The 26,598-nt window shown below is 43.8% G+C and overlaps 2 protein-coding genes across 4 annotated transcripts in view; one reads left to right on the top strand and one right to left on the bottom strand.

Annotated features, from left to right (window-relative positions):
* LOC132832838 (histone-lysine N-methyltransferase EHMT2-like) overlaps positions 1-12,849 on the bottom strand; it is a 94,117-nt gene extending 81,268 nt beyond the window's left edge. For all 3 annotated transcript variants that reach the window (XM_060851015.1, XM_060851017.1, XM_060851016.1), the window contains exons 1-3: positions 12,824-12,849; positions 6,758-6,842; positions 3,622-3,951 (exon numbers count right to left, since the gene is read on the bottom strand). In XM_060851015.1, the coding sequence (XP_060706998.1) occupies positions 3,622-3,951; positions 6,758-6,842; positions 12,824-12,844 (436 nt within the window). In that variant the 5' untranslated portion in view covers positions 12,845-12,849. The remainder of the gene's footprint in view (positions 1-3,621; positions 3,952-6,757; positions 6,843-12,823) is intronic.
* LOC132832839 (zinc finger and BTB domain-containing protein 12-like) lies at positions 12,616-22,178 on the top strand. The gene is made up of 2 exons (XM_060851018.1): positions 12,616-12,695; positions 19,996-22,178. Exons 1-2 carry the CDS (start codon positions 12,617-12,619, stop codon positions 21,114-21,116), a joined length of 1,200 nt encoding a protein of 399 aa, XP_060707001.1. The 5' UTR covers position 12,616; the 3' UTR covers positions 21,117-22,178.
* Positions 22,179-26,598: the final 4,420 nt, after the last annotated feature.

Raw genomic sequence — 26,598 nt, 5'->3', positions numbered from 1 at the left:
TGACGAAAAGCAGAGGACTCAGCACCAATCCTTGTGGCGCATCACCGGAGACAGAGCTCCCGTCGGAAAAAACAACCCTCCACCACCATCCTCTGTCTTCTACCTTCAAGACAGTTCTGTACCCAAATGGCTAGTTCTCCCTATATTCCATGTTATCTAATCTTGCTAATCAGTCTCCTATGAGGAAACTTGTCAAACACCTTATTGAAGTCCATACAGATCACGTCTACCGCTCTGCCTTCATCAACCCTCTTTGTTACTTCTTCTAAAAACTCAATCAAGGTTGTGAGACATAATTTCCCATGCACAAAGCCATGCTGACTATCCCTGATCAACCCTTATCTTTCCAAATACATAAAAATCCTGTCCCTCAGGATTCCCTCCAACAACTTGCCCATCACCGATGTCGGGCTCACCAGTCTATAGTTCCTTGGCTTGTTCTTACCACCTGTCTTAAATAGTGCCACCATGCTCGCCAACCTCCAGTCTTCCAGCACCTCATCTGTGATTATCGATTATACCAGTATCCAAGCAAGGGGCCCAGTAATTACTTCTCTAGCTTCCCACAGAGTTCTAGGGTATACCTGATCACGACTTTAATGCATTTCAAGCACCTCCTCCTCTGTAATACAGACATTTTTCAAGATGTCACCATTTACCTCCCACATTCTATAATCTCCCGTGTTCTTCTCCACAGTAAACATGGATGCAAAATACTTGCTTAGTATCTCCCCCATCTCCTGCAGCTCTACACATAGGCTACCTTGCTGATCTTTGAGGGGCCCTATTCTATCCCTACTTACCCTCTTGTCCTTAGTGTATTTATGAAATCCGTTTGGATTCTCCTTAATCCCATTTGCCAAAGCTATCTCATGCTCCCTTTTTGCCCTCCCGATTTCCTTCTTCAGTATATTCCTACTGTCTTTATACTCTAAGGATTCACTTGATCTCTGCTGTCTATACCTGACATATGCTTCCTCCTTTTTTCTTAACCAACCCCCAATTTCTCTCATCATCCAGCATTCCCTATATCTACCAGCCTTTCCTTTCACCCTCACTGGAATATACTGTCTCTGTATTCTCGTTATCTCAGTTCTGAAGGCTTCCCATTTTCCAGCCATCCCTTTACCTGCAAACATCTGCCCCCAATCAGCTTTCGAAAGTTCTTGCCGAATACCATCAAAATTGGCCTTTCTCCAGTTTAGAACTTCACCTTTTAGATCTGGTCTATCCTTTTCCATCATTATTTTAAATATAAAAGAATTATGGTCGCTGGCCCCAAAGTGCTCCCCCAATGACACCTCAGTCACCTGCACTGCCTTATTTCCCAAGAGTAGGTCAAGTTTTGCACCTTTTCTCGTAGGTACATCCACATACCAAATCAGAAAATTTTCTGATACACATTTAACAAATTCCTCCCCATCTTAACCCTTAACATTACGGCAGTCCCAGTCTATGTTTGAAAAGTTAAGATCCCCTACCATAACCACCCTGTTATTCTTACAGATAATTGAAATCTCCTTACAAATTGGTTTCTCAATTTCCAGCCGTCTATTAGTGGTCTATAAAACAATCCCAATTAGGTGATCATCCCTTTCTTATTTCTCAGTTCCAACCAAATAACTTCCCTGGATGCATTCCCAGGAATATCCTCCTTAAGAACAATAAAAATCCCTTATCAGAAACACCATTCGCCCTCCTTTCTTGCCCCACATTCTATCATTCCTGTAGCATTTGTATCCTGGAACATTAAGCTACCAGTCCTGTCATTCCTTGAACCACATCTCTGTAATTGCTATGATATCCCAGTTGCATGTTCATAACTGTGTCCTGGGTTCATTTGCCTTCTCTGTTAGGCATCTTGCACTGAAATAAATGCAGATTAATTTATCAGTCCTATCTTGTTCTCTGCTTTGTTGCTGTCTGCCCTGACTGTTCCTTTTCCCAACTGTACCAGTCTCAGATTGATCTCTTTCCTCACCATCTCCCTGGGTCCCAACCCCTCCACCTTACTAATTTAAATCCTCCTGAGCAGCTCGAGCAAATCTCCAATGCCAGTATATTAGTCCCCTTCTAAATTCAGGTGCAATCTGTCCTTCTTGTATAGGTCACTTCTCCCCCAGAAGAAATACCAATGATCCACAAATTTGAACCTTTCTTCCCTGCACCAGCTCCTAAGCCATGCATTCAACTGCTCTATCCTTTTATTTCTACCTTCACTTGCTCGTAACACCACGAGTAATCCAGATAGTACTACCCTCGAGGACCTCCTTTTTAAATTCCTGCCTAACTTTCTATATTCTCCCTTCAGAATGTCATCCTTGTCCTTCCTAAGTTCCAATGTGTACAATGACCTCGTGCTGGTCCCTCTCTCCTTCAAGAACATAGTGCACCGTCTCCTAGGTATCCTTGATCCTGGCACCAGGGAGGCAACACATATTTCTGATTTTTTTGTTGCTGGCCGCAGAAACATCTGTCTGTGCCTCTGACTACAGAGCCCTCTATCACAATTGATCGCTTGGAATGCAATGTACTCTCAATACGTTAGAGCCAGTCTTGATAAGAGAAACTTCACTGTTCATGCTACTTGCCCCCGAGAGCCCTACATTTTCCAAAAATAGCATACTTGTTTGAATGGGGATAGTCACAGAAGATTCCTGCACTACCTGCCTACCCCTCCCACCTTTCCTAGAGTTCAGCTGTATCTGCAGCTTTTCCCCCCTTTCTATAACTGCCATGCATCACACCTCTTGGCTCTTGTAAATTCCTCATTGCCTGTAACTGCTGTTCCAAACGATTGGTGCGACCTGCTAGGATTTGCAACCAAAGACACTTCCTGCTGACATAATCATCAGTAACATGGAAACTCTACCTAAACTCCCATATCCGACACATCACTCTACTAAAGGCCATCTTTGCTACTTCACAATCTACACACCCAGAAAATAGAGTGGTCTTCCTACTCCAAAAAAACAGAGCTCCAGGCTACCTTAGTACTTAGGGTATATATTTTTAAAATTTAACCAAGGCACAGATCTCAGTAAAACATATAATAAGAAAGAACCCATTCTACTCACTACTGTGGACTTGCAGCAAAGTTTACATGTTTAAAAAAATGCACTTTTCTGTTCCTGTGCTGTCAGCTCTCCTACACAGGTTCCTGCAAGGTCAGCTATGAATTTTGTTGTTTGTTATTTTTTCTGGATGCACTCCAATGTCCACAGATACATGAACTCAAACAGCAAAAGCAGTAACTGTGCAGATTCTCTGCTGTGTCAGTCAGCAGTGTCGGTTTCTTTCTCTCTCTCCCTCACTGACCATGTGGTCGCTGCCTTTTGTCTGTCTTCGTCCTTTCAAAAGCGTCATTGTTTTAATCTATTTTCTCCCAAAGTTCCAAAACAATGCAACAGCACATAAAACAGTAATTGCTGCTCCTGGAATTCGAGGAAATCCCTCCAATACCTAAAATACTTCAAAAATGGATCAGCTCTGACAGCTACAGTTTCTTTTTCCCATCCGCCATCTTGGATTACCCAGAATTCTCAGGTAGGACCAAAGGGTCTGTTTTCGTGCTCTATGACTCACCATCAGGGAGGGAGGGCGAACTTGTACGGGGTTTACCTGCAAGACTTTTGGCAGAAGGAGCTCCAGTTTGAGAAACTGGGCGACTAGCAGCCACAGCATCAGGCGAAGGGCACTCTGAGGCCAGGAAGGGCTCGCTCGATTTGCACTGCTGCTCAATGCTTCCCGTCCCTTCCCCTAACAGGCCCGGCACCACCACAGTCTCAGGATCGGGGGTCTTCACCACAATCTCTTGGCTGGTCCCAGGGCACGGCAGCTCCCTGCTATTGTTCTGTAAAGTGATGTTACCCATTGTGTTTCCGCTGCCTGCCACAGGATTTGGCACCTGCCCCGTTTTCTCGGTGGCCAACCCTGGCTCGTCGTCGATCCCTGCAAAATAAAAACCACATGATGTCTATTTCCCAGGGTACATTCCTCTCATCGCATGCTCAACTGTGTCACAGAGCTTGAGAACATCAAGGTGGACATCCTGGTTCTACAGACAATCCCCAAGTCATGAATGACTTCCGTTCTGGAGTATGCTCATAAGTCGATTTGTACGCAAGTCTGAACACAATACAAGATAAAATAACCTTCATAAGTATGAGAAAATCGTTGTGCATTGGCTTTTTAAAATTAATATTAATATCGGATCTCGCTCGCGAGTATGAGCATTTATAAATTGGGGAATGTCTGAATAAGAACACACTGTTGACCAGCTAAATGCACATCAACAAGTTTCATGCTCTTCTTTCAATTTCAGATTATTAATTGTTGGTATTTGAACTACTGTTCCCAGGGTACCTACCTGGGCAGTTGGATTACCAGCCTGCACTGACACTGCACCATTACTGAATTGTTCAAACGTGCAAAAGGTTTCAAAGGGTATGGGGTGAAAGCAGAAACAGGGCACTGATTTGGACAATTAGGCATGAGTATTATCAATTTTTTAGATTAGATTAGATTACTTACAGTGTGGAAACAGGCCCTTCGGCCCAACAAGTCCACACCGACCCGCCGAAGCGCAACCCACCCATACCCCTACATATTACCCCTTACCTAACGCTACGGGCAATTTAGCATGGCCAATTCACCTGACCCGCACATCTTTGTGACTGTGGGAGGAAACCAGAGCACCCGGAGGAAACCCACGCAGACACGGGGAGAACGTGCAAACTCCACACAGTCAGTCGCCTGAGTCGGGAATTGAACCCGGGTCTCAGGCACTGTGAGGCAGCAGTGCTAACCACTGTGCCACCGTGCCGCCCACAATGGTACAGCAGACTCAAAGGGCCAAATGGCCTACTCCTATTCCTATTTTCCTCTAATTATAAAACATTAGAAAGCATTTACAAGTCAAAGAGGCTGGTCGGCCTAACTGGTTTGTGCAGTTGTTCATGTTCCACACAAGATTCCTTCCACACTAATTCATCTCATTCCATCAAGGAATCTCTCAATTCCTTTCTCTCTCAAAGTGTTTATCCCACTTCTCTTTAAATGCATACTATCCCTGCAGTTGTGCTTTCCACATTCGACCCACACCGTAGGTTCTCCTGAATTGACTCCTAGATTTATTAGTGACTCGCTTACACTCATGGCCCCTAGTTTTCGTCTTCTCCGTACGTGGAAACTATCTTCCCAAATCTACCCAGGTGAACATTTCCATAGTTTTAAAGCCCTCCATCAGGTCATTCTTCCCTTTCTGTCCTGGACAATAGGCCTGTTGTCCTTCCCAACCTTTCCATAGTATAACATCTCAGTTTATGTGTATGCTGTCTATTCATGAGTGACAGAAAGACGGTTCTACAGTTTTCCAACGACAATATATAGAATAAAGATGACAAAACTGATCACAAAATACAAGGCCAGATGACAAAAAGCTTGGTAAATGATGCAGGCTTAAAGAATAAAAGACAAGGAGAAAGGAAATTTGAGTGGGTTAGGAGGGCAGTTCCAGAGCTCAGGCATGGGCAGGTAAAGGCATGACCACTAATAATGCAGCAATTATAATTAGATGAGGCAGAGATGGAGCGGCCAGTTTGAACTTTTGGCTGAAGATGAGTGCAAATACTTCAGTTTTATCTTTTGCACTGATGCACTTTCCCAACACTGAACACATTGGCAGCACAGCGGTTCAGCAATTCACACCAATGCTGCACAGTGCCAGGGATCCGGGTTCGATTCCAACTTCGGGCAACTGCCTGCGTGGAGTTTGCACATTCTCCCGGTGTCTGTGTGGGTTTCCTCCGGGTGTTCTGGTTTCCTGCCATAGTCCGGAGATGTGTAGGTTAGGTGGACTGGCCATGCAAATTGCTCAGTGTCCAAGAATGTGCAGGCTAGGAATCAGCCATGGGAATTGTGGGGTTACAGGGATAGAGTAGGGTCTGGGTGGGATACTCTTTGGGTGGGTTGGGACTCGGTGGGCTGAATGGCATGCTTCCACACTATCAGGATCCTATGATTCTAAGATGGGGATATTTGTGGAGCTTCCTCATCCTGAAAGTCATTTAGTTGTCTGCTATAATTCTTAACGAGATATGGCAGGACTGGAGATTTCAGATCTGATTCCATTTGTTGTAGGTTCACTTAGCTGCCTTTCACATGTTGCTTCTGCTGTTTAGCAGTCCCTTGCTCCTGCCTTAGAATCTCTCCACTTCCTTTCTCACTAGACCTCATCCCTTCCACAGACCTTCCATGTTCATTCTCTCCTCAGACTGACCAGAGCACCACTCACTACTCTCCCCACGTTCCTTAGACGTCACTCCTACCTCAGATCACTGCCCCCAAAGCCTGTCATTCCAACCTTATCTGCAAAGGCACAGCTACTGACTGAAGAAACCACATCAACAGCATGACCCAAACCTAGGTCTCTCTCCTGCTACTTTACATTAGATAGGTTCCTGCCGCATGCAGACTCACCCGGCTTCCATCCAATCTCACTGACTTTTCATTTCCCTATATTAAATTACATCCGCTATCTATCTCTCAGCCCTTTGACTTGACTAGGAAGAGAACAAAAGATCCCAAGACACCACTCAGGAAGTTCTCTCCTTACCACTGTACTGGCCAGCGACCCTACCCAGCATGAGGACCCCCAGAAGCAAATTATTGTGTCCTCCCTCTCTCTGCACTCTATGCCGTATTGCTGTGTCCTTTGCTGACAGAACAACAGTTCGTTTTGAATCTGTAATCTTACCTTGGACGAGTTCACAGCTGGGGCTTGTGTCCAACACCAGGAGCGTTGGTTCTGCTGCAACTTCAACCGGGCTGTTAGCCACCACCTGTGAAAAGGAAAGCAAAACAACTCAGGACGTTCCAAGAGAAATATATTGATTCGATGGCCCTACCTCAACATGTCCGACAGATCCCTACCACCAAGCCTCACAGCAAAACAGGAAGCGTCCTATAGGGTTGAGGAGTTGGCAATTTCTCCGAGGCTTTTTTATTTTCGCCCCAAAAAGAAATCTCCATCTTTCTGCATTCCACACGTCCCTGCTTTCCATCAGAAGAGTGTCACAGAGCGCTGAGGTTGAGGCACAAGGCGAGGAACAGTATGGAGAGGGAAGCGATGAAAGCTGTTGATTGGACTCACCATACCATCAAGGAGAAACAGCGCCTTCTGTTTTGAGCTAAGGCCTGTCCTAGACCATCAGACATGGTGAAAAGTTTACAACACAAGCTGAGGAGCAGCAGGTGCTCGACCATTAGCTTCACTGACAATAAAAAAGCATTGCTTTCAATTGATTTCTCAATTGTGGGATTGTAACAAAAGGGGTACTTACAGTACAGGAACAGATGGATCAGTCCATCTAGTTGAGGCTCCACATGACCCTCTTCAACCCACCCTATCACTGCATCTGTTACAAAGTCGAAAGCACGTACGTTCGTTTTAAAATACAAAGTATTTTCTGAATTTTGAACTAAACTTAAAAGTGCAGGCTCAAGGAAAGGCTGGGAGACAAGCTGTTCCAAAATAAATACACACAAATGGCTGTTAAATGGATACTTGAGTTTTGGTTGCTGTTTTGACAACAATTTGAATTTAACTACTCAGTTTAAGTTATGTCCAGGATACTAAACCCAATCGAGTTTGAATTTATTATCTTGACACCTGGAAATCAATCAAATTATAGGAATTTAATGTGTCATGGGGGGCATTAAACATGCGGGTATTTAGAAAATTGGTCAGACAGCAGCTGCCATTGGAGAGAGAACTGTCATTGGTAAAAACAATGACTGCAAATGCTGGAAACCAGATTCTGGATTAGTGGTGCTGGAAAAGCACAGCAGTTTTGGCAGCATCCGAGGAGCAGTAAAATCGACGTTTCGGGCAATATTCCTGATGAAGAGCTTTTGCCCGAAAAGTCGATTTTACTGCTCCTCGGATGCTGCCTGAACTGCTGTGCTTTTCTAGCACCAGTAATCCAACAACTGCCATTGACCAAAGCAGGAGAGCTAACAGCCCATCTAACATCCTGCTTTCAAAGGAATTAGAAAACACTCTCTCACAAAGGTGCCTTTGCATGTCAAACCTATTCACAGTAAAAAAAAATTAGACCCAGGGAGATCAGCAGCCAGAAGACTAAAGACAGCAGAAAATCAGAGATTGTATGGTCTTGAGATTAAGTTACTGTAATGTTTAATAAGTATGTAATTGGAACAGCATACTTTGTTTTACAAAGTGGGGTCAAATAGTAAGCAATTAAGAAAAGTGGGGGGCTTGGATTTGAGAATAGTTGTTGTTTAGTGTTCACTAAAAGCGTTAAGAAAATAAATTGCTATTTTTATTTAAATAGCGGAATTTAGGAGTTTTCTGTCACTCATATTTTAGCAGATTACAAGCCAAGGCCAGCTTTTTTGGGTGTTTGGTTTAATTAATAGAGGGATTCGACTTCCGTATAGTAACACGTCCTTCTTTTCCTTCTTCATGCGGTCATCCAGTTTTCCCTTAAAAGGCAGCTACGATAGTTCTCAATTGCTCTCCAGGGTAGTGAGTCCCACATTCTACCATACACTGCTCAAAAAACCTGCTTCCCGAATTCACAATTGGAATTTTTAAATGTGTAGGTGCTGGTGTTGGACTGGGGTAGACAAAGTCAGAAGTCATACAACACCAGGTTATCAACAACAGGTTGATTTAAAATCACAAGCTTGCGAAGCGCTGCTCTTTCATCAGTTTCCTGACGAAGGAGAAATGCTCCAAAAGCTTGTGGTTTTGAATAAACCTGGTTGAATTCTGGATGTATTAGTAACTGTCTTATATGTATGGCCCCTAGTTCTGAACTGAAAAGATAAGTTATGCTGAACAAGTATCGAACCCTGATTACACCACACTTAAGAGTACTATATGCAGTTCTGGTACTTTATTATAAAAAGAGTGTAGTAAGTACTGGAGAAAAGGGAGAGATTATTAAAGATGGAAACTGAATTGTGTGGGTACACGTCAGGAAAGGATATGCTAGAGGGTGACCCAACAGAAGCCTTTGAAAGGATGATTAGTTTTGATTGAGTCAACAAGGATACTGGCAGATTTGGTTTCACTGAACCAACACCACCTGGCTGGATATAGAGTTAAAGTTTTGGAGCATGGAAAGAAGGCCCTTTGGCTCACGATGTCAGTGCTAGTAACCAAACATCCATCTTCTCTAATCTCACTTTTGAACGTATTGCCTGCGGACTTGTGTGTTATGGCATTTCTAGTATTCATATAAGTACTTCTAAAATGTCTTAACGCGCCTTGCCTCTACCATACTTTTGAGCAGCAAGTTCCAGATACCCACAATCCTGTGAGTAAAGAAGGATTTCCTCAAATCCCCTTTAAATGTCCTGCTTTTATTGCCCCTTGGTTTTTAGCCCCTCAAAGGGGCAACATTTCTCCCTATCTGCTGCATGTCTCTCATAACTTTGTTTACCTCAATCAAATTTCTTCTCAGCCTTAGGAGAATTTGAGGACTGCATAGGCTGGAGAGTCAGAGTCGAAAACCGTGGCACTGAAAAAAAAAGCACAGCAGGTCAGGCACCATCTGAACAGCAGGAGAGTCGACATTTTGGGTATTAGCCCTTCATCAGGAATTAGCCTTCATCATTCCTGATGAAGGGCTAATGCCCAAAACGTTGACTCTCCTGCTCCTTGGATGATGTCTGACCTGCTGTGCTTTTCCAGCCCTATACGTTTTAACTATTTTGCTGCTTTAAGGAAAACAAGCCCAGTTTATCTCTTCATAGCTGAATCACACAACCCAAGCAACTTCCTGCACCCTCTCGAGTGCAGTAACATCCTTCCCTTGGTGCAACAACAGAACTAAAAACTGAAAAAAAAGCTGTGGCCGAACAAACATTACAAACAGTTCCATCATAACCTCCTTGCTCTTGTATTCAATACCTTAACTAATAAAGGCAAGTATCCCATTTGCAGTATTAACCACTTTATCACCCTACACTGCTATCTTTATGGATTATGGACATGCACACCAAGGTCCTTCTGATCTTCTGTACTTCCCATGTTCCTGCCATCCAATGTGAACGCCCTTATTTGTTAGTACTCTCAAAATGCTTTACCTCATGCCTTTCAGGATTAAATTTAGCCCACCTGTAATCATGTAATCCATGGATTTCCTCCTGGCTATTTCCCAAACCCAATTTTTTGTGTAATATGCGGACTTACTGTTCATATGTCCTCCATTCACGTCTAGATCATTAGATCATCAAAACAAACAGCAAAGGAGTGAGCACCGAACCCTATGGTAAGTTTCCAGACACAGGCTTTCAGTCACAAAACAGCCTTCAATCACCACCCTCTTCTTCCTGCCAAAAAGCCAATTTTGGAAATAATTTGTCAAATTGCCCATCAATATAAGCTGCACCAATTTGTCACCTAGTAACCATGTAACCTAGTAATCAACACAAGTCCTTCATCCCACTGCTTAACAATATTGGCAAAAGCCTTGGGAGCTGATTTGGTCTTTGCAACACTTTACACTTCCAACATCAGCACCAGGACTTGGCATGCAGAATACAATCTACAGCTAAGCAACACATTTGGGAAGTAAAAGATGAAGGAATATACAATAGATGTCAGGATACTGAGAAGTGTAGAGGAACAGAAAGAACAGATCCCTGACAGTGGTAGGACAGGTCCCTCAGATGGAATAACACTTATTTTAAAATCAGTTCCTCGCTTGGTCAAGGATTAAGCTGGGGAAGAAGGAACTTTACACTTTTTTAAAAAATGTAATTAGGAAAAAAGGTGCACCAGAGGACTAATAAATAGCTAATGTACTGTGACAATGAATTGGAAAGTAATGATATGTCAGCATTGATTTCAAAAGTAAAGATCTTGCTTGACCAACATTATTGTGCTTTTTGAGGAGGTAGCAAAGTAGGTGGTGGTGTTGTAGCAATGTAAATTATCTGTATTTCCAAAAAGCCTTTAAGAGCACTAAAGATGGCATAGAGGAAGTTCACAGAAGTTGCTGGGAGTGGCAAAGTTTAGCAATGAGGAAAGGTCAGACAGTCTGGCGGCTACATTCTTTCTAATTCTGTTTATTTTTGTGCAAGCCTTTGAAACCGAAAGTTAACATTGGAAATGGCATTAGCATACAATCAATGTGTTTACACATCAGAGCAGTTGTACAGTTTAGTGGGAATGTTGGCAGAGAGTGTTTTCTCTGGGACAAAGGAGGTTGAGTGGAAATTTGATTGAAGTGTAAACAATGATGAGGACCATAGATCGTATGGATAGGAAGGATCCACTTTCTTCAGAGAAATCAACAACCAAACACTATGCTTCTAAACGAATAAGTAGAAAGGTAAAAGGGGATTTGAAGTGTACTTTTTCACCAAGGGGGCATCAGGTGGGAAAGGGTCCTGCAACTTATTGTCTGAAAAGAATGATTGGCAGAAACATATCTCCATATAGAACCATCTTCTGTGCTGCAAATTAGTTGAGTGCCCTGATAACACAACACATATCACCTATTGAAAATGTTCATTCCTCACTGGGCTTAAATCTCCAACTTGACACATGTAGGAAGCAGTCTATTTAGCATGAGAATGCATTACAGCTGGGATGGCCTTCTGTCAGTTCTCCTCTGACACCAAATCTTGCTACCTTTGCCAATCAACAGTGCTAAGTCTGACCTACTCCCCTCCCTCCTTCCTTCAGCCGCTCAGAAAAAGGCTATCTGCCCACATAAAACTTTGTATGCAACTTAACCATTTGACCCAATACATAATTGAAAAGGTAGATTAAAATGCAGCATTTCCTCTGAACGATCTTCAAGGTTGATAAAGAGAACTGAAAAGAGGTATGCATTATCCGGACAAGTAAATTTTCAAGCATTTTAACATGGCTACAAAAATGATAATACACCACCTACAACATAAAAATTGCACTTTTATTGAGCTAAAGAGAAAGCAACTGGACAGAATCCCAGGTTTGCAAATTAATCAAATAAACCCTGCCGAGAAAAAAAAATTGCACAGCAACAAGGCAGCATGTCTACCCATAGAGTCAGCCAGATTCGCACCCCAGACCTTGGATAACGGACATCCTGCAACGTTATCAAGTAGCAGTTTATTTACTCTGCAGGCTATGGGGATCGGAAACCAATCATACAGACCATCAAGGCCCAGCCCGAAGCCTGTATAATGCATACCTCCCAGCCGCCAACAACGGGAGGTCACTGCATTACACAGATTGCAGGGTTCGCACCTTTCTCTCCGCCCCAACCTCTGTGCAGCGCATGTCCAAACACTCCAAGGGGCGGGGATACATATATTACACAGGACGCAGGGTTCTACAATCAATCATCGCAGGCCAACCCTAACCCTGTGTAATGCATTCCGTAGCGAGCCCACAACAGACAGCCAATACGCAACACAGGGTACGGGGTGACGCGATCCATCGCCCGCAAACCTCAGCCCTGGATCGCGCATAACGCACTCCACTCAACCCAACGCAAGGGGGAGCAGATGCGTTGCCCAGGTTCCCTGGTCCCAGCTGTCAATCAGCCGTCTCCTTCCCCCTCTCCGCCTCACAAAGCGCCTCAGACCCATGGCCGCCGTGGACTCGGAGCCGACGGAGCAGCAAAGAGCGGGGGAGGGGGAAAAAGGAAAAAGCCTCGGTTTTAGATGTAAGCCGGGATGGGATTTGAGCGGGGTTGGGCGAAGAGCAGCCTAAGCGTCCCCGGCGTTAAGTGGGGGGTCGCGGCGATTTTTTAAATCGGAAAGAGGAATTCCCTTCCCTCAGCGGCTGTCTCACCTCAGCATCCAGGGAAGCCATGGCTCCCGGCCCGTGACGTCATTGCGCAGCGGAGGGGGCGGGACCTAACCTGGACGGGGGGCGGGGCCTGACCAGATGAAGGGGCAGGACCAGCCTTTAAAGGGCCAGTGCTTCTTAAAAGAGGGAGTGCTCAAAGCAAATTACTGCAGATGCTGGTTACCATTCTGAGAACAACAAAAGCTGGAGATCACAGATCTGTGGAGGGAGAGGAATAGCGCAAGCTAACTTTTCGAGTCCAAATGATTTTTTGCCATGTAGAGGTTTATAAAATCATGAGGGGCAGGGATAGGATAAAGAGACGAGGACTTTTCCTGGGGTTGGGGAGACTAGAATTAGAATTAGAAAGATTTAAAAGGGACCTAAGGGGCAACGTTTTCCACACAGAGGGTGGTGTGTGTATGAAGTGAGCTGCCAGAGAAAGTGGTGGAGGCTGGTACAATTACAGCATTTAAAATTAGGATATAATTAGGAAGGGTTTAGAGGGATATGGGCCAAGTGCTGGCAAATGCTCGCAAGACAAAGCTCTTCATTGTGCCTCTGTACATACGACAATAAATTCAATTCAATTCAAATGGGACGAGATTAATTTAGGATATCTGGACAGCATGGATGAGTTGGACAGAAGGGTCTGTTTCCATGACTCTTCATCAGAAATGAAATGAAATGGGGAGGGGATAGTATTTATGTTATAGTTGGAGAGGGATGGGTGGATAGTGTAGAACGCTGAGGGAGAAAGGATGTTGATAGTTCAGATTAAGTACAGGGAATGTGAGAATGCAGAACAATGGTATCTCTAACTGCCAGACTTGAAAGAACAAACAGTCCCACTGGTGTTGGGCAAGGGGAAAGAAGACATTGTGACGGAGAGTGTAACAAGTGAAACTAATAAAAAGGCAAGGAATGGGGGATTGGTTCACAATTTGAAGGTGTTGAACTCCGTACAGTATTAAATCCAGAAGGCTGTAAAATGCCTAGTCTGAAGATGAGGCTGGAGATATTCTGCAAAGGGGGGTCACTCAGTCTGTGTTTGGTTTCTGCAGTATGAACAGTCTGGCTGACAGCTTTGCAGAACGCCTTCAGTATGTGTGCAAGCCTGCAGCCAGTCATTTTAACAAAGTGGCCTGCTTGCATGCTCACTTGTCTGTCCTTGGCATGCTGGAGTCAATCATAGTGCAAACCAAAGGAATAACATCTGATCTTCAGACTAGGCACTTCACAGATCTCCAGCATTTGTTATGCTCAGCCCATGGTTGGTTATATCAGAGAATGGTTACTAGAAGTTACTAGCCTATAGAAGGAACTCTTTTGACCTGTTGTCTTCGTACACAGAACAGGTGTCTAAATGAAAACAGAAAGGTGGCATACAGGTAATTGGGAATGCTCATGAAATCTTGGAAAACCCAAGAACTACAAATGCTGAGTATCAGAAACGAAAACAGAAATATAGGAAAACCTCAAGTTTTGCAGCATCTGTGAAGAGAAAGCAGTGTTAACATTTCAGGTTCAATAACCCTTCAGAATTGTCCAGAACAAGCTGCTACACCTGCTGACTTTTTGTAACTATTTCAGTTTTTTTGTGTGTTATGGAAGTCAGGATGTGATTTATTTCAAGGGGGTTGCAGTATAAGAGTGGGGACATCTTACTGTAACTGTACAAGATATTGGTGAGACCATATCTAGTTTACTGTGAGCATTTTTGTCCCTTTATTTAAGCAAAGGTATCAAGCAGAGGCAGAGAAGATTCGGGAGGATTACCTCTGGTATAGAGACATTGTCCTCTCTGCAAGGGCTTAAGAGGCTGGGACTCTACTCAAAGGAGTTTAGAAGAATGAGAGGTGATAGCATTGAAATGTATAGGATGCTGAAGGAACTTGACAGGATAAATGCTGAGGGGATATTTCCTATCATGGGAGAGTCCAGGATAGAAGGCAAAGTCTCAGAATAAAACAGCACCAATTTTAAGACAATGAAGAAGTGTCTTTGTAATTCCTTGCCACAGATAGCTATGAGAGTAGAGCCCTTGTTTATATTTAAGGTTTAGGTAAATACATTCTTGATCATTAGAGTAATCAATGATTATAGGGAAAATACAGCAAAGTAGACATTAGGAATGTCAGAATATTGGAGCAGGCTTGAGGAACCTACCCTTGTTCCTATATCAATGGTCTTAATACACACATCCAGAGCCACTTCTAGTATCTTTGCACTCAATTCCTTTATCAACCTAACTCCCTCTTGAATGCCTTGATTGAAACTGCCTCCATGCATTCTCAGGCAGCACATGCATGCGATATTTACTGCTTGCTACATGAAGATGTATCTCTGTTGTTTCTTTTTTCAATTTCCTTAACTCTGGACCTTCTCAATCAGCAATGGGAACAATCTTTTATCTATGTTGTCCAAATTCCTCATAATTTGAATACTGCTGTCAAATCTCCTCTCTTCTGCAAGAAAAACAGTCTCAACTTCTCCAATCAATCCAAATAACTGAGGTTCCTCATACTTGGACCAATTCTTGCTAATCTTTTCAGTACTTCAATGCTTTCTTGTATTTCCAAGAACTGGATTCAATACTCTAGTAGCAGCTGAAGCACTGTCTTTTACAAATTTAGCACAACCCACTCTTGTAGTCCATGCTCCAATTAATAATGCCTAGGATATAGTGTGTTTTATCAACAATACTGTTCCCCTCTCCAATATCTTATTCACATGTACATCAAATTCCCTCTGCTCCTGTACACTCTTTATTTTATATTGCCTGTCTGTATGCTTTCTACCAAACTCAATTACCTCAGCATATCTACACTGAAATTAATCTGCCACATGTCTGTCCATACCACCAACTTGTTTACATTCAAAACGCTCCAAGTTTTGTGTGATCTGCAAATTTTGTAATTGTGCCCTGTGCATCAAGGTCTAGATCATTAAAATATGTCTTAAAGAGCAAGGCTACCAGCACTGATCTCTGGGGAGCTACACTCCTTCCAACCCAAAAATACCCATTCACAAGTATTTTTTGCATCCTGTCACTCAGATAATTTGAAATCCATGATAACATTGTCTTTTTATTCTATCAACCATAACTTTGCTCACAAGTATGTAGTGTGCACTGTGTCAAACTACTGTATGTCCATGCACATCATATTTATAGCATTACTTCCATCAATCCTTTCTGCTACCTCATTAAAAATCTCCAGCAAGTTAGTAAAACAGCATATTCCCTTAACAAATCTGTGTTGGCATTCCTTAATTAAATCTGCATTTGCCCAAGTGGCTATTAATTTTGTCCTGAGTTCTTTGTTTCCCCAGATGCTTCCTCACCAAAGTTAAACTGACTGGCCTAAACTTCACATCTTTGTTTTGAACAAGAATCTGACATTTGCAGTTCTGCAGTCCTCTGGCACCACCTTGAGGAGAAGTTCTTTATATTTTCTCAACACACTTTCCCTGTTGTGCCCTTTACGTTCTACAGGTCTACAGCCCCACATTGTGACAACTCCATGATTCTTGTATGGCTTTGTAAATTCCTTGCAAATTTCCTTTCCTCTGCAGCCTTCCCACTGGGTGGGCCTATGCTAATAACCTATGGGCTACACAAAGCAACTAAATTGCTCCTTTTCTATTCTCTTGGCTCGAGCCAAATCGGTTGTCTTTGATCTCTCTGGGATACCCTTTTTTCTCCTGCATTTTTTAACTTGTATCACCACTTCTTGCCTTTTTATTCTTCCCTTTCCTGAGCACCTTGTATGTTGGAATATTTAACATCTCATCGTGCCCTTCTTTGAGCCACAACATTACGTTTCCACATGACAATACCAAATTGTGAGGAGGGACAGTTTGGCCTTTATTGCAAGGGAGTTGGGAAGACAAGAATAAAACAGAGCTTTCAACAGACCACATCTTGTGTGCAATTTTGGTCGCCATATTTAAGAGAGGACATACTTGGATTTGGTACAGAAAAGATTCATGATATTGTTCCCTGGGATGTGCAGGTTGACCTATATCTCAAGGCTGAATAAACTAGACCTATATTCTCTGGTGTTTAGAAGACTCAGAGATGATCTCAATCAAACATACAGCATTTTAAAGTGGCCTTTACAAGATTGATACTGAATGGTTGTTTGCCCCTGGATGGGGAATCTAGAACAAAGGGCAGTGTTTCAAATAAGAAGTCATTCATCTAGAATCAAGATTAGGAGAATTGCTTCACTAGAGGTTGTGAGTCATGAATTACTTGACCCGAGACGAATATGGATGCTCCATCATTGAGTATTTTTAAGGCTGAAATGGACAGCTGGTTTGATCACACAGGAATCAAAGGGTTGTGAGGAATTGTGAAGAAGGGGATTTGAAGCCCAAGGTCATCCATGCTTGTACTAAGTGGTGGAGCAGGTGCTGGGAACTATGTAGATTCCTGCTGTTGGGTTTGTTGTTTCACTGCAAAGGAAAGCTATCAATTTGAACAAGATGTTAGTAAATTTCAAGAAGGGTCAAATATTTGACAAATGATGCTTAATATGTAAATATGAAATAATGCATTTTGTAGAAGATAGGAAGGGCACTTACTGTGTGCAAATCCAGGTAGGTTAGAGGGACAAATAAATCATGGAATACAAATACATCAGTCATTACAGGTTGAACCACTTTTTAGCAAAACTGTCTTTTAAAAAAAGCAAAATAAACACTAGAATTTGTATCTGTTTGAACAGGATTGCAAAGTAGAAAAGCTACACAAAACCCACTTCAGATGTTGGCTAGACCACATTTAGAGGTCGACATATTACAAATAGGATTTACAGACAGTGAAAAGTATGCAGAGTAGATTCATAAGGATAATCAGAAATGTACAGGAAAGAATTGACAGGCTGGCACTGCCCTCTTTATTTTTCATGAAAAATGTGGCAGAGAGGTGGCCTAATATGTTTACAAGTAGGAAAATTTTGACAGTGTCGATTTTGAGAGCATGTTTAATCTTTTGGCAAAGACCACAAACCTTAAAAAAAAGGTCCGGCATGGGAAACTGAAAATGTTAAAGATCCTGGGTAACTTGGCAAGCTGGATCCAAAGTTCGCTTGGTGGTAGGAGACACAGGGTGGTGTATGACTCGAAGTTGTTTTGCAGTAGTGTACCACAGGAATGTTGCTGGGTCCATTATTGTTTGTGACATATATAAATTGTATAGATGAGAATGTGGGTGTATGATAAATCAGTTTACAGATGATACAAAGATTGGCCAGGTGATTGCCAGTGAGGAGGGAAGTCTTAGGTTACAGGAGGCAATAGATGAGTTGGGCAGATGGATTTTAACTCTTAAAAATGTGAGGTGATGCAATTTTGAAGAAGTAACAAGGGAGTACTCAATGAATGGAAGGAACAGAGAAATCTCGAGGTGTTTGTCCATAGATCTCTGTAGGTTGTAGGGCAGGTTATTTGGGTAGTTTTGAAGACACACAGGGCACTTGCCCTTATGAGTTGTAGCAGACATTACAAGAACAGGGAGGTTATGTTGGAGATGTACAGGACTTTGGTTAGGATACACCTAGACTTTTGCGTGCACTTCTGGTCACCACACTTTAGGGGGTGCAGAGGAAATTCATCAGGATGTTACTTGGGATGGGGCATATTTAGTATGAAGAGAAGCTGGAGTAAGTGAAGTTGCTTACTTTAGAACAAAAAAGACTGAGAGGCAACCTGATTGAGGTATATCAGATTGTGAGGGCATGGACAGGTTGGATAGAAAACCCTTGTTTGAATAAGGGGGCACCATTCTAAGATGGGAAGCAAGAGGATTAGAAGGGATTTGAGGAAAATGGTTTTCACCCAGGTGTGGTGGGAATCTAGAGTGCACTGCCTGGGAGGTAGTGGAAGTGGGAAATCTCACAACCTTCAAAAAAAAACTTGGATGAGCACATAAAATGCTATAACATTCAAGGATGTGGACCAAGTGCTGGAAAGTGGAACTAGTATAGATTTACAGACATTTTGACATAGAATCCCTACAGTGTGGAAACAGGCCATTTGGCCCAACATGTCTATACCGAACTTCTGTAATGTATCCCACTCAGACCAATTCCCCTACCACTCTACATTTCCCATGACTAATGCACCTAACCAATACATTCTCAAACACTATGGGCAATTTAGCATGGTCAATTCACCTAACCTGCACATCTTTGGACTGTGAAATGAAACTAGAGCACCCAGAGGAAACCCATGCAGACACAGGGAAAATATGCAAACTCCACACAGACAGTCACTTGAGGCTAGAATTTAACCCAGGTCCCTAGTACTGTGGGGCAGCAGTGCTAGCCACTGTGCTACCCAACTTGATGGGCAGATTGGACTCTTCTGTCCTGTATTCCTGGTTATATAACTAAAGATCCAATAAGAAATTCAGGAGAAACGTCTTTTTCCTGAAGGATGTGAAACTCACTCCCACAGACGCAGATTGAAACTAATGCTGCACATTGCACAGAAGAGGAAGTTAGTGAGCGCAAGCGGAAGAAGGGATTGAAGGGTAACAATGATAGGTTTGTCATAGAATCACGAAAGTGTGGAAGCAGGCCATTCAATCCATTGAGTCCTCACCAACCCTCTGAAGCCTACAATCCTGCATTTCTCATGGCTATTCCATTTAGCCTGCACATCCCTGGACACAGCACAGCTAATTCACTTAACCGGAACATCTTTGGACTGTGGGAGGAAACCAACAGACAGGCAGAGAATGTGCAAACTCCATACTGACAGTTGTCCAAGTGTGGAGGTTGGGATGATTTGATTTTTTTAATTGTCACATGTATCCAAGTACAGTGAAAAGTTTTGTTTCAGGTGCAGTACAGCAGATCATAACAGTACAAAGACACAAAGATCCCAGAGTGATCGAACAAAATGAGGAATACAAAGTTACGGCTGCAAAGAAGGTGCATAAAAAGCAAAATCAACATTAGATTTGAAATTTGAGAGGTCCTCTCAGAAGTCTAAAAACAGCTGGAAAGATGTGGGTAGACTCCATTACAGGTGACACCGACCGGTTGGGCGGAATTGTTTTTGTTTCCGTGTCCCCCTTGGTGGTTATTTCTCAGGCGCAGTTTCACAAGGGGCTTTGACATTTTTTTTGTGTGTCTGTCTCTCTCTCTCTTCATTTCGAACAGTTCGAGAGGCCATGGCGCCGAGAGAGGTCCTTCAGTTCCAGTTCCACCACCACGAGTCGACGACCCTGAGCAGGATGAACCAACTCCGCGCGGAGGAACGTTTCTGCGACGTGACCGTGGTGACGGGCCAGCTGCGGTTCGCGGGCCACCGCGTGGTGCTGGCCGCGTGCTCGCCGTTCCTGCGCGACCAGTTCCTGCTGCAGCCGTCGCCCGAGGTGCGCGTGCCGCTGAGCGAGGGCGCCGAGATGCTCTCCCGCCTGCTGCTCTCGTGCTACACGGGCTCGCTCGACGTGCCCTGCGGCGAGGTGCTGAGCTACCTGACGGTGGCCAGCTACCTGCAGATGGACCACGTGGTGGAGGAGTGCAGGCGCGCGCTCTCCACGTGCATCGACCCCCGCATCAAGCTCGAGGACGACAGGGTGACCGTTGGGCCTCGCGCTCGGGCCCAGGAGGCGCCCGAGACAACCGACGACGACGACGACGTTTACCTGGTCATCGAGGTGGACGGCCCGGCGGCGGAACCTTCTCGAAGCCAACCCAGCGACCCCCGGCAGGAGGCCCGCCCCGAGCTCTCCGAGGCTGTCGAGGAGGAGGAGGACGGCTCTGTGCTGATCGGTGGCAGGGGCTCCTCCTCCTCCTCCGAGGACAGCTCGGCGGCCGAGGAGAGCGGGGCCCCCCGTCCCGCCGGGCCGTGGGCAGCCCCCCTGGGCCGCCCCGCCTGCCCTCGGCCCATTCACTGCAGCGTGTGCGCGCAGGCCTTCCAGCACCCGGAGCACCTGGTGGCCCACATGAAGGCCCACAAGCTCTTCATGTGCCCCAGATGCGGCAAGGTGTTCCACCAGCGGGTCAACCTGGCCCGCCACGTCCATGTGCACACCGGCATCAAGCCCTACCTCTGCACCGTCTGCGGCCGCGCCTTCACCCAGAACCGATCGCTCAAGGACCACATGAACCTGCACAGCGGTGCCAGGCCTCACTGTTGCCACTACTGCCACATGAGCTTCGCCCACAAGCCCGCCCTCCGCCGGCATCTCAAAGAGCAGCACAGCAAAACCACGGCTGACAACTGTAGGTTGGCCCTGCTGCTTGGCAGGGCCAGCACCTGCGCAGAGCCAGTGTAGAGGGACCCTTAACTCTGTACAGACCTGTCAGGTCTCCCTCACTCTGAACCACCCTTGCTGTGCACAGACCCATAAGGGTCTCCCTTGCTCTGCGCAGTCCCATCAGAATCTGCTTCACTCTGCACAGTCTCATCAGGGTCTCCCTCGCTCTGCACAGTCTCATCTGGGTCTCCCTCGCTCTGCACAGTCTCATCAGGGTCTCCCTCGCTCTGCACAATCCCATCAGGGTCTCCTTCACTCTGCACAATCCCATCAGGGTCTCCTTCACTCTGCACAGTCCCATCAGAGTCTCCCTCACTCTACACAGTCTCATCAGGGTCACCTTCGGTCTGCATAGTCCCATTGGGACCTCCCTTGCTCTGTGCAGTCCCATCGATATCTCCCTCACTATTTACTGCTGTTGGGATCTCCCTTGCTCATGCTGTCAGGTTCTCCCTCACTGGGTCTGGTGTCTAGGGCTCTCTCTGCAGATTCCCATTGGTTTCGCACTTGCTCTGTGGTTTCCATTGGTTTCTCCCTCACTGTGTGGTTCCCCATTGGACTGTCCCTCACTTTGTGTCAGGGTCTTCATCATTGTGCAGGCTCCCTTAATCTGTGGTCACCCACTGGGGCCTCCCATCGGGGCTTCTGTCACTCTGAGTCTGGTGTTGGGCTTTCCCTCACTGTAGGGGCTACTCTCAAGTTCTCATGCGTAGAAAGCAGAAGATCAGAGAAAAACTCTCCTTTCTACCTCCTTCCACAATCTTAGAATATGCCAAAGAGCTTTACAGCCAATGTTGAAATGTGGAAAAGCAGCAGACAATTCTGTGCATCACGTGAGAATGAATGGACCATCTGTGTCTCATAATGGGATATTTTTGCCCAGGACACTGAGGATAGGTCCCCTGCTCTTTATTCTAATCGTCGAACATAGTGGAATGATGTGGTTTTGGCTTAACACCTCACGCAAAAGATGGCATGAGCTCCTACAATGATTGTCCTTAAATGTAGAATAGTGTTTCAAAGTTTAGAAGTTCTTCTGAAGATACCTGTTACAGTGGGAGCTACTTATGGATGTGAATTTAATCCGTATATCTGTATATTAATTAACAATTGATTGTTGAATTGGTACTTTGTAAATTACATTTTTTTAATTGTTGTAATCCTGGAGTATTTATGTCTTCCAAATTTGGGCTGTTTCTTTTTAGCACAGTTCAATACTTTTAATACAGATTCCCTCCATGTTGTTTTTCCCAATGTCCACAGGTTTTTTTCTTGGCTACTAATCTAAAGAGCTTGCATTCCAATTCAAGTGTGATATTTTCAGAATTTAACCTCCTGGTGTTTTAATTGTTTTATCATTAAAATTGAATGGGAATCTGCTGTCTGAAACCCTCCCAGTTCGTTTATGTCTCCTCAGGGAAGAATTATAGAATTATGGAATGTTTACAATGCAGGAGCTCATTCAACCTATCATGTATGTAACAGCTTAAGGGATTCACCCTCTGCAACTCTCCCTACAACCCTGTATATTTTATTTCCTTTTTCAGATTATAATCCAATTGCTCTTTGAAAGCTACAACTCACCCTCTGTCTTACACAGTCTTGGTCATTCCTAATCCAAAACACTCACTTTAAGTCTTTTTCCCCTCCTGTCTCTGTTGTTCCTTTTACCAATTTCCTTAAACCAGTGCACTCTTTTGTGATTATTTCAAAAGTGGGAACAGTTTCTTCCCCATCTGCTCTGTCCAGACATCTCACAATTTTAAATTGCTCAATCAAATCTCCTCTCAACTTTGTCTTCATTGTAGAAACCTGTCTCAATTTACTAATCTACCTAGCTGAAATTGCCTATCCCAGGAACCATTCAGCAAATTTTACCTGCATCTTCTTTAATGCCTTCATATCTTTTTAAAAGTGTGGTCCTCAGAATTGGATGCAGTACACAGTTGAGGCCAAATAAGAGCTTTGTAAAGATTTATCAATGCCCCTAATATGACACCCATGACTTTGATTTCTTAACCACCTATGTCCAACTTTTCTGCTATGTGAAATTACATATGCACAAATATATCTAGGTCCCTATACTACAGCAGCCACTTTAGTATTGTACCATTTTCTTCAATATAGTATCGCTATTTACCAAAATGGATCACTTCACAATTCTCTACATAAAATTGCAAATGCCCCCATCTGCCTATTCTACCAAGTTGTCTCTGGATTGTCACTTGACTCACAATCCAAAGGCCAAGACTCTAGTGTCAGTTCAAACCGACGCACACACCTGGCAGCACCTGGTAGAATGTTAATTTGGTCAATAATTCTTAAAAGTAAAACTAATCTCAGTAACAGTGTCTTGAAACTACCATCAATTGTTGTAAAAACCCATCTGGTTCACTCATGCCATATACAGAAGGAAATGTAACACCCTGACCTTGACTGGCCCACATGTGACTCCAGATACATAATGTGACTGAAGCTTAATTGCCCTCTAAAATGGCCCATCACGCTAATCAATTTCAGGTTAGGGTAGAGTGGGGAACAAATGATAATCATTAAAAGAATAAAGTATGTAACTGTCTTATGAGGGTTTTGTGGCACTGGAAGTATCCCTATGTCTGAGAAAGAAGGCGTTGGTTCAAGTCCCGCCTGTTCTAGAGGTGAATAATAACATCTCTGAACAAGTTAATTAGAAGATATCTATGATCATCCATGTTCTTTTGAAATTCTACTCCGTCTTCAGCATGTGCTATATTTCCAAGTTTCTCACAATCCAGAAATTTTGGAAGCATGCTTTCCTTGCCCAACGTGCACCTATATTTGACTTCAGGCTTATAAAAAGGTGACCCCTTTCACTGCCCTATTAATTCACTTGTCAAAAAGGCAGACGACCAGCAATTTTCTCCAGGCTGGTAAATGGGAAAAAGGCTCTAAACACTGCCCTTGCAAGTCACACTTAAACTCAAGATGATATTTTTCTTTTATATGTACAGAATGTAGGCCCAGGTTACTCAGCATGTCATCGTAGGACAATCCTCTCAACCCAAAGGATCAATTTAGTGAATCGTCACTGTACTGTACCAATGCAAATATATCCCTCTTTAAATAGAGAGACCAAAACATAGAAAGTAGAAGCAGAAGTAGACCATTTCGCTCTTCAAGCCTGTTCAATACAATCAAGATTTGAAAGTGCCGGTGTTACACTGGAGTGAACAAAGTTAAAAATAACATGACACCAGGTTATAGTGCAACAGGTTTATTTGAAAGTATTTGAGACACCATCTCAAAGCCATATTCCCAATTTCTCAAATACCCCCGATGCCTTTAAAATCAAGAAATGTATCTCTTTCTTGAATTTATTTAGTAACTTGGCCTCCACAGCCTTTTGTGGTAAATCATTCCACAGGTTCACTACCATTGCAGTGAAGAAATCTTTCCTCCACTCAGTGCTAAATGATATACCCTGTATCTTGAGGCTGTGTTCCCTGGTTCTAAACTCCACAACTGGGGGGAACATCCTCCTGCATCTAGTTTCTCCAGCCCTGTTAGAATTGCAGACATTTCAATCAGATCCTTTTTCTTATCCTTCTAAGGGTGTAGATTTGCTCGCTGAGCTGTAGGTTTGATATCCAGACGTTTCATTACCTGGCTAGGTAACATCATCAGTGGCGACCTTCAAGTGCAGGAAGCTGTTGTCTCCTGCTTTCTATTTATATCTTTCTCCTGGATGGGGTTCCTGGGGTTTGTGGTGATGTCATTTCCTGTTTGTTTTCTGAGGGGTTGATAGATGGCATCCAGATTGATGTGCTTGTTTATGGCGTTGTGGTTGGAGTGCCAGGCTCTAGGAATTCTCTGGCACGTCTTTGCTTAGCCTGAACCAGGATAGATGTGTTGTCCCAGTCGAAATGATGGGTTTTTTTCATCCATGTGCAGGGCTATGAGGGAGAGGGGGTCGTGTCTTTTTGTGGCTAGCTGGTGTTCATCAAACCAAAAATCTGGCTTCGCTACGTAGATGACACCTTTGTCATCACAAAACGAAACAAGATAGAAGAGACATTTAACATCATCAACAATACCCTCACAGGCATAAAGTTCACCAAGTTGGATGAAACTGACAACAAACTCGCATTTCTGGATGTCACAGTAGAAAGAAATGACAAGGGAGAATTACAAACCTGTGTATACAGAAAACCAACAAACACTGACCAAATACTCAACTACACCAGCAACTATCCCAACACACACAAACAAAGCTGAATCCTATTCCAACGAGCCACCACACACTGCAGCACAGACGAACTTTGAAAAACAGAGGAGAACCACCTATACGACGTATTCAAGAAGAACAGATATTGAAAAAACAGTGCGCAGATTCCTCAAGAACAAACCACGACAAGCAGACAAAACACAGCCAGAAACCCTAACCACCTTACCATATATCAAAGTAGTTTCAGAAATGACAGCCAGACTACTGAGACCCCTCGTAATCCTAGTAGCACACAAACCCACCAACACTCTCAAACAAAACCTAACAAACTTAAAAGACCCAGTACAACCCATGGAAAAACCAACGTCATCTATAAGATTCCATGCAAGGTCTGCCACAAACACTACGTAGGACAAACAGGAAGAAAGTTAGCCACCAGGATACATGAACACCAGCTAGCCACAAAAAGACACGACCCCCTCTCCCTCATAGCCCTGCACATGGATGAAAAAAACCCATCATTTTGACTGGGACAACACATCTATCCTGGTTCAGGCTAAGCAAAGACATGCCAGAGAATTCCTAGAGGCCTGGCACTCCAACCACATCAATCTAGATGCCACCTATCAACTCCTCAGAAAACGAACAGGAAATGACATCACCACAAACCCCAGGAACCCCATCCAGGAGAAAGATATAAATAGAAAGTAGGAGACAACAGCTTCGCTTCACTTGGAGGTCGCCACTGATGATTTTACCTAGCCAGGTAATGAAACGTCTGGATATCAAACCTACAGCTCAGTGAGCAAACCTACACCCTAAACCTCAACCTGAGCTAAAACCTTCACAAACCTTGCGTTATCCTTCTAAACTTCAGTGAATAAAGGTCCCATCAAAGCAATCTCTCCTCAAAGAAGAATCTTACCATCTCCAGTATAAGTCAAGTGAACTTACCCTGCACGCTCTATGGCTAGTATATCCACTCTTTAGCAAGGAGACCAATATTCCAGATGTGTTCCTGCATAGCCTTACAAATTAGCAGTAAGACATTCTTACTTTAATAGTACACAGTTGTGAAAGATTGTACTCTAACTCATTGTTAGGTGCTTGCACCAACAAATCTGTTTGTTCATAAATTAATTATTAACTTCATAACCTCATAAAAGTCTTATGGTGTTATTCCTGCCTCTTAGTTAAAATATTAACATTCTGAGTTTTAAATCCCTCCCTAGATCTTGATTAGAGACAAAAACAACTGCAGATACTGGAATCCAAGGTGGACAAGCAGGAGGCTGA

The sequence above is a fragment of the Hemiscyllium ocellatum genome, chromosome 35 (genome assembly GCF_020745735.1).
Source record: "Hemiscyllium ocellatum isolate sHemOce1 chromosome 35, sHemOce1.pat.X.cur, whole genome shotgun sequence".
Lineage (NCBI taxonomy): Eukaryota > Metazoa > Chordata > Chondrichthyes > Orectolobiformes > Hemiscylliidae > Hemiscyllium > Hemiscyllium ocellatum.
The sequence above is the reverse complement of the archived record's forward strand: the minus strand, read 5'-3'. Positions and strand labels throughout refer to the sequence as shown.